The sequence below is a fragment of the Budorcas taxicolor genome, chromosome 16 (assembly GCF_023091745.1).
Source record: "Budorcas taxicolor isolate Tak-1 chromosome 16, Takin1.1, whole genome shotgun sequence".
Classification (NCBI taxonomy): domain Eukaryota; kingdom Metazoa; phylum Chordata; class Mammalia; order Artiodactyla; family Bovidae; genus Budorcas; species Budorcas taxicolor.
This window is the reverse complement of record NC_068925.1, coordinates 81,409,332-81,416,864: the sequence shown is the minus strand read 5'-3', so window position 1 is coordinate 81,416,864 and position 7,533 is coordinate 81,409,332. Positions and strand designations below refer to the sequence as shown.

General features: G+C 66.1%; 1 protein-coding gene across 3 annotated transcripts; it reads left to right on the top strand.

Annotated features, from left to right (window-relative positions):
* The first annotated feature begins 1,328 nt into the window (after positions 1 to 1,328).
* SHISA4 (shisa family member 4) lies at positions 1,329 to 7,533 on the top strand. 3 transcript variants are annotated; one of them, XM_052653930.1, is made up of 5 exons: positions 1,329 to 1,727; positions 5,314 to 5,485; positions 6,161 to 6,294; positions 6,882 to 7,049; positions 7,165 to 7,533. In XM_052653930.1, exons 1-5 carry the CDS (start codon positions 1,580 to 1,582, stop codon positions 7,209 to 7,211), a joined length of 669 nt encoding a protein of 222 aa, XP_052509890.1. In that variant the 5' UTR covers positions 1,329 to 1,579; the 3' UTR covers positions 7,212 to 7,533. The 3 variants fall into 3 exon arrangements, with proteins under 3 accessions (XP_052509890.1, XP_052509892.1, XP_052509891.1); XM_052653932.1 differs by lacking the exon at positions 1,329 to 1,727 and adding an exon at positions 3,467 to 3,533; XM_052653931.1 differs by lacking the exon at positions 1,329 to 1,727 and adding an exon at positions 4,975 to 5,047.

The window sequence follows — 7,533 nt, the reverse complement described above, 5'->3', positions numbered from 1 at the left end:
ACCTAAGGTGACAGAAGGGAAAGAGGTGTGCCGTTTCTTGCCCCCTGGATTTGTGACCACGTCCCTCCTCAGCCTAGCTCCCCTTCCTGACCTTGGGCTCACCCCGCTGGGCAGGGGGCCAGTCCACTGAGGCCCTGCCAGGGCCTTCCCGCAAATCTTTTCCAACTGAACACGCAGAGAGAGGACTGGAGCCCCCCCAGCCTGCTGACCTGCAGTTGTTGGGGGTGCAACTGAACCCCCTGCACTTACAAGTTCGGAAGCTGAGGCCCGAGGGGCCCTCTCCAGCCCACGGGGCCGGGCTCCTCTGCCTCGGCCGGAGGTTCCGAGCAGGCACCCACCCCCCGAATCCCAGCCCAGCTCTCCATCCCCGGAGCCACGTAGGGTGAGCAGGCATGACCAGTCTGTCCTGGGGAGCCGTGCGCCAGGGGCATGGACTCCGACGTGGCTGCCTCATGCCCGGTGGGATGGGGCAGTGATGAGCCGAGCCCCCGGTGCACCTACACGGCCGGCCTCACGAGGACAACCACCATCCCTGCCTCGCAGAGGACTCACGGGTCTCGACTGAAAATAGAGCTTGGTGGGAAGGGTCAGTGTGGGCGGACGCCCGTGTCCACAAACCTCCCAGGAGAGGGAGTGGGCAGACAGAAGAGCTGCAAGCAGAGCCTCCTTCGTCTCTTCCCCTCAGCTCCCAAAATAGCGCTCATCGGCCCCCACCCTGCCCAGCTGGCCTGGCCACGGACCCAGGAAGGTGCCACCTGAAGGTGACCTGGCTCCCCCAGCCAAGCGCTGCTGGCGGGCGGCCCCCAGGGCCGGCCAGTGGCTGCCCCACTGCAGCCTGAGGCTGCTGGGTTCAGCCCAGACCCCCCAGGCCCCACAGAGACGCCTGGCACTCGGTGCCCTTCCTGCCAGGCTGCCCCCACACCCCCCACCCCCAAGGACTGAGCCGGGGACAGCCTTCTGTCCACAGCAAGCACAAGTCACGCTGGACACCAGGAGAGCCTCCTGATGAAGGAGGAACGTGTGTTTATTCTGGGCTAGTGAGCACCTGTTCCTTCGGTACAGTGAGACTGCATCGGACAAAAGCATGTAGTTCTCTCTGCAGGAGCTGGGTGGACAGAGGCCCATGGGGCAGGGAGGGCAGGGTGTCCACGGGGCTCTCCTGAAGAGGAGAAGTGGAAGCCCCAGGGCCCAGGGTGCCGGGAGGCAAGGGAGGCCCCGGGGATGCCATTCGGCCTGCCCTGACCTGGAGAGGCACGTCAGGCGGGTGGGAGGAGGCCCAGCTGGCCACTCAGCCTGGCCGCGGGATGACTCAGCAGACTCTGCGGCTGAAGCCCCAGGCCAGGCCCAAACTGGGTCATGGTCCCGCTCTTCCCGCTCCTGCTGGCCCAGCTTCCCACCCCGAGGTCTGCCCACGGATGTGCCCCACACACCAGGCCCGGCTCGGAGCAGTTCAGACTTGATCCGTGAGAGGCAGAAGGACAAGTGGACCGGCTTGGGCTTTGAAGTCACAGAAGTCCAACTCCGAACCCCAGCCTGAGAACGGAGCAAACTAAGTTCTTCCAGTGCCGGTGCCCTCGATATGCTGGGACTCGCTCACCTGCGGAATCGCCGGTGTCATCTCCCTCCATGCCCTATCCCCTCTGGTCCAGGGATGGCCTGGCCACCCCTGGGGCCGGGAGACCCCGCTCGGGGAGGCAAGGCTGCTGCTGTGTGTCTGCCCGCAGAAGGTGCAGGGAATCCCCTCCAGGCCTGCAGGCGTGTACAACCCCCTCCCCAGTCCCCAGCCTTCCCACCCTAGCCTCCCCCTCCCTCTCCCCTAGCCCAGGGCCCAGCTCAGCACGCAGGCGCAGGGGCAGCCTCCAGCCCCCTGGGCTGAGGAGCAACCCACCCCCCGACCCCCACCTGTTCTCCCCTCTGTCCGATGACCTCCCATCATCTGCGCTGAAAAGTTTTCCTAGAATTTTGCAATCAGAAAATCACTGCTGTCCTAGTGAGCTGGAACCAGACGTGTGAGTTTTAAGGAGAACTAGGTGGGGAAAAAAGAGTGAAAAGCAGAGACACAGCTAGAAAGGGAGATGGGTTGGGAAACAAGTGGTTCTGTTTTGCTTTGCTTTGTTTCATTTTAATAGGAGAGACTTGAGATTTTGTTTCCTAAGGAAAGAGGAACCTAAGGCACAGAGAGAAGGGATGCTGGAAAGGACCCCCATCAGATGGGCTCTGGGCTCAGGTGGGCGCGAGGCAGGAAGAGACGGCCCTCCATCTGCCAGTCGAGCCCTGCAGCGAGGGCTGGGGACCGCAAGGAGCACAGGGCCACACGGTCCCTGCCCTCGACAAGCGGACACGCTGCCGGGGGTGGGGAGCCGGGGGCTCTCCGTCCGTCCGTCTCTGCAGCACTTACAGCTTTGTCCTTTGTCAGGACAGACGTCTGCTCCCCCGGCCCCCATCAGACGAGCAGCCACGTCCTGGGCAGGAGCAGACCCTCTCCTGGCCTCTGCTCTCCTGGGGGGCGCCAGCGCCCGCGGGGCAGGACCAGGCCGCGCCTGCCCCCGCCGCCCTCCCCAGCCTGTTCAGCTTCTGCTGGGCCTCCACGCCTCGCTGTTGGAGTCACTCGCCATCTGCTGCTGGGGGTGGGAGCGCCGGGACTGATGGATCCTGGTGACGGGCACTCGAGACTCCGCTCTGTCTAAGGTTTATTTTTGGCTGTGCTGGGCCGTTGTTGCTGTGCCGCCGTTTTCCTGGTTGGGGAGAGTGGGGCTTTGCGCTAGTTGTCGGGCTCAGCCTCTCACTGCGGCGGATCCTCTTGTGCGGAGCGTGGGCTCCCGGGCTCAGCGGCTGGTGCGCGGGCCTGGTTGCTCTGCTGCACGCGGGATCTTCCCAGATCGGGGACTGACCTGTGTCTCCAGCACCGGCAGGTGGATTCCTTACCCCTGAGCACCAGGGAGCCCAGACCTGACCCTGCTGCCGCCTTCTCTATGTGACCACCCGCCGCGTTCGTGGTGCTGAGCGTGCGCACCACAGCCTCCTGCTCAGTGTGTTGCGCGGCTCCCTCCGGCGCCTTCTCCTCAGCTCGCCACCTGCTGCTTCTCTGTATCTGCAGCCCTATTTCTGCTTCATGTTTGCTCATTTGGGTGTTATTGTTTTTGTTTTTTTAGATTCCACATGTGTGATATCATACACTACTGGTTTTTCTCTGACTTGTTTAACGTAGGATAAAACCCTCTAGGTCCAGCCTGCTGTTGGAAATGGCAACGTTTCATTCTATTTAAAAAATATTTATTTAGTTAGTTGCAGCACATGGGGCCTGATTCCCTGAGCACGGCTCTAACCCGGGCCTCCTGCGTTGGGAGTACAGAATCCAAACAGCCAGTCCACTGCGGAGGCCGCTTTACGGCCTTGTAGCAGCCCACTGTGCATCCGTCCACTTCTTCACCCACTTATCTGTGGACAGACGCTTGCTTCCACATCTTGACTGTTGCGGATAATGCTGCAGGGAGTGGAAGGATGCACGTCCTTTGAAATGTCTTTCAAAACTAGTGAGTTTGCTTTAGGTGGATGCCCAGGAGTGGGATTTGCCGAAGTGGGAGAGGGTTCTGTCGCCTCCGTACTGTCGCCAGGGCCCACCGATTCACACCCCACTGACGATGCTCCAGGGCGCAGGCCTTTTCTCTGCGTCCTCACGATAAAGCTGTTGCTGTCTCTTTGAGGACAGTCGTTCTGACAGGTGTGAGGTGACGCCTCATTGTGGTTCGGAAGCATCTCCCTGATGGTTCGTGATGCTGAGCATCTTCTCATGTGCCTGCTGTCCATCTGTGTATCTTCTTTGGGAAAATGTCTAGTCAAGTCTTCTGTGGGGTTGTTGGGTTTTTTTATGTTGAGTTGTCTGAGTTCTTTGTATAGTTTGGACATTAACCCTTACAGGATATACCATCTGCAGACACCTTCACCCACTCAGCAGGTGAAGCCACTTGGATTGAGAGTGTCTCTCCCACTTACGGGTTCTATTACCTGAACAAATCCTTGAACTCCCCCGAGTCCCAGCTTATGTCTATAAAATGAACTGATAATACCAGTGAGCTTGATTTAGCTCTTGGGGTTCTGGGGAGCCCCAACCGAGGGGCCTGTCTGAGCACCCTGAAGGCTGCACGCAGAGGGCCTAAGGGGCCCTTGGATTTTCTCCCTGGCTTAGGCCCTGCACGTTCCTGGTCAGGTGCCCCCAGAGCAAGGGGCACAGCCACCGGCAAACTGGCAAGGAGACTATGACCCCTGGAGGGCCGCCTACGCTCTGCACTGCCGCAGGCTCGCCGTGGGGTCGCTCTGTGAAGGAAGGGGTTTCCCCTGGACCGGCCCAGGTGGTCCCCGCGGCCTGCCATCCGTACTGGGAGGCCCTAGGCTGGCGCACGCCAGCGCCGGCCACTCGGAGGGGGAAGGGCACTCAGGGAGGCAGCGCAGCTGGCAGGGCCCAGGTCTGCGGGCCCGCGGGGACAAAGCTGCTCCGAGCGGCCTCTCAATGGGCGCCTCTGTTCTCGGGTGGGGGCGGGGTGACTCCCGGCCCCCCACTCTCCTCCCCGCCGCCGCCGCCGCCGCCGCCGGAGGACGTCCTGCTGGACGCTGGGCAGAGGAGGTCCTGCGTCAGGGGTGGCCCCTGCGCCTGAGTGCTCGGAACTGGCACCAGGAGCAGGCCTTCTGGGGGCGGGGACGCCGACGGGCGAGGCAGCGAGCGCGCCGAGGGCCAGGAGGCCCTGGGCAGCAGCGCCCAGCGGCCGCCGGCGCGGGGCGGGCGGGGCGGGCGGCTCGGACCCGGACCCCGCGAGGGGCGTGGCCGGGGCGGAGCCCGGCGGGCGGGGCGCGGGAGCAGGGTCGGCGCAGGCCCGCGAGCCCCGCCCCGAGCAGGCGGCGAGGAGCCGGCGGGCGAGCCGGCCCGCGGAGCTGGGCGGCGGCGTCGTCCTGTGCGCCCCGCGCTCGCCGCGCCGCGCCATGCCGCCCGCCGGGCTCCGCGGGGCCGCGCCGCTCGCCGCGGTCGCGCTCCTGGCGCTGGGGGCGCCCCTGGGTAAGGGCCGGGGCGCGGGGGTGCGGCGGGAGGCCTCGGCGCGCGGCCCGGGGGCGCCCTGGGGATCCCGGCGGAGCCTCGGCGTTTCAGGGTCCGTGGGAGGGGAGGGGTACGGGGGCTGGACGGGGGCGGCGGGGGGGGGGGGGGCCGGACCCTGGGGGGTCGAAGCCGAGGCCTCCGGGCGCAGGGACCAGGGTGGAGCTGCGGGCGGGGGCGGCCGGAGACCCGGCCCGGCGGCCACTGGGCGCCTCCGCCTCTGCCCGCAGCTCTGGCTGGCGAGGACTGCCTCTGGTACCTGGACCGGAACGGCTCCTGGCATCCGGGTTTCAACTGCGAGTTCTTCGCCTTCTGCTGCGGGACCTGCTACCAGCGGTACTGTTGCCGGGACCTGAGCCTGCTCATCACCGAGAGGCAGCAGAGGCACTGCCTGGCCTTCAGGTGGGCGCCGGCCCGCCCCGCCCCGCCCCCTCCGGCTCTCGGCCGACACCCTGCCTGGGCCCGAAGCGGGGCTGGAGCTCCAGGGCGCAGGAGCTCCAGGAGCGGCCGGCCGGTGACCGTCCTGTGGCCATCGCGGGCTGGGCCGGGCCCTCCCCCCGCCCGGGCCTGCGCAGGGCGAGGGCAGGGGCAGCCCTGGGCCCAGCGGCGCTCCAGCCTCTGGCCGGACTGGTCCAATCCCCAGTCCGCCGCCCACTAGCTGTGTGATGTTGGGGAGGACAGGCCCCGGGTGGGTCACTGTTCCCTCCTCATTAAGGGGGGCGCACAAAGGGGGCTTTCAGATTTGTTTTGGGAGGAGGAGACGCTGACATACAGAACATGTAGGGGGAGGCGGTGACCGAGCGCATTTTGAGAAAGGAGCTGTGCCCGTCAGGCCTCCTGTGTTGGAGTCCAAGCTGTTCAGTCGTGGACTCGGGCGCGCGCCGCAGCCCCTGCAGGGAGGCCGCTGCTCAGGAGGCTGCCCGGCCTTCGGGGGAAGCGCAGTGCTGACGCTCTCCCCAGCGGGACGGGCAGAGCCCCGCGTCTCTCTGGCCGGGGGTCCAGGCCAGCATGGCGGTCTGTGTGGCGAGGACTCCCTGCGCGAGGCTGGAAGGTGAGGAGACCTGTTCTCTGCCCAAGTCCCAAGACCATAGCGGGCATCGCCTCGGCCGTGATCCTCTTCGTGGCCGTGGTCGCCACCACCATCTGCTGCTTCCTCTGCTCCTGCTGCTACCTCTACCGCCGGCGCCAGCAGCTGCGGAGCCCGTTCGAAGGTGCGTCCGTCCGTGCGTCCGCGCACGAAGGGGCGGGGTGCCTTCGGAGGGACGGGAGGTCAGGAGGTGTGGTTGGCAGCAGCAGGCCCCTCTGGACACACACCTGCCCGCCCGTCACCCCAGAAGCCAGAGCGCAGGGACGCGTGTGAACCCTGGGTACGCGGATGTACCTGCACCGTGCGCCGTGTGCCGTGCGCGTGCACGTGTCTCAGGAAACCCGCGGGCCGGGCCTGGCGCGCGAGCGACATGGGGTGTCCTCCGTGTGCAAAATCGTGTGCCTGCCCACAGGCCCAGCCCTGGTGGGCGTGGGAACGGTGACCCCGTGTGGGGGTCAGTGTGAGAGGACCCCTCGGGGGCAGTTCTGCTAGGCCGGGGCAGGGCGGGACGCCCCCCAGGCCAGTGCTATCTGTCTGGCCCAGGAGGTCTCTGAAACCCTGAGCGGGCACACTGCTGAGCCCAGACCAACCAGCGGGGGCCACCTCCGGGCGCCCTGCTGCACTCGGCCAAGCAGGGTCTGGCGGCAGAGGGGCAGGGCCGGCGCCCCATGGAGGCGGTGCCCTGAGTGCTGGTCCTTGTCCCCCAACCAGGCCAGGAGATCCCCATGACAGGCGTCCCTGTGCAGCCGCTGTGCCCATACCCCCAGGACCCCAAAGCCGGCCCCGCACCCCCGCAGCCTGGCTTCATGTACCCACCCAGTGGTCCTGCACCCCAGTATCCACTCTACCCGGCGGGACCCCCCGTCTACAACCCTGCAGGTGAGTGGGCCCCGCGTCCTGCCTGCTCCTCCCTGGGGATCCTGCAGCCTGGGTCGGGGTTCCTTTGCACCCTCCTGGGCCGCCCCTACCCTCACCTCGTCTCCTTGGCTTACAGCTCCTCCCCCGTACGTGCCACCCCAGCCCTCCTACCCTGGAGCCTGAGGAGCCAGCTGCGTCTCTGCCGTCCCTCAGGAGGCTGAGCCTCCGCCCGGCCCCGGGGGTGGGCAGGGGCATTTGCTCGCCAGGCCCCAGGCCCAGCTGCACCCTGAGACCTTCTGGGAATGGAGCCCCAGGGAGGAGGAACAGGAGCTGAGCTGGGACTCGGCCGTGACTGAGGGGCGGGTGGGGAGGGCCTGGGACACGCGGACTATTTTTATCAGGAGTGGGGGAAGGGCGGGAAAGCCTGCATGGCCCCTGCTTTCTCCAGCCCTTCTCCTCCCAGGACCCCGGGCCAGGAAGGCTGGGCCCCTCCTGTTTGTCTGCC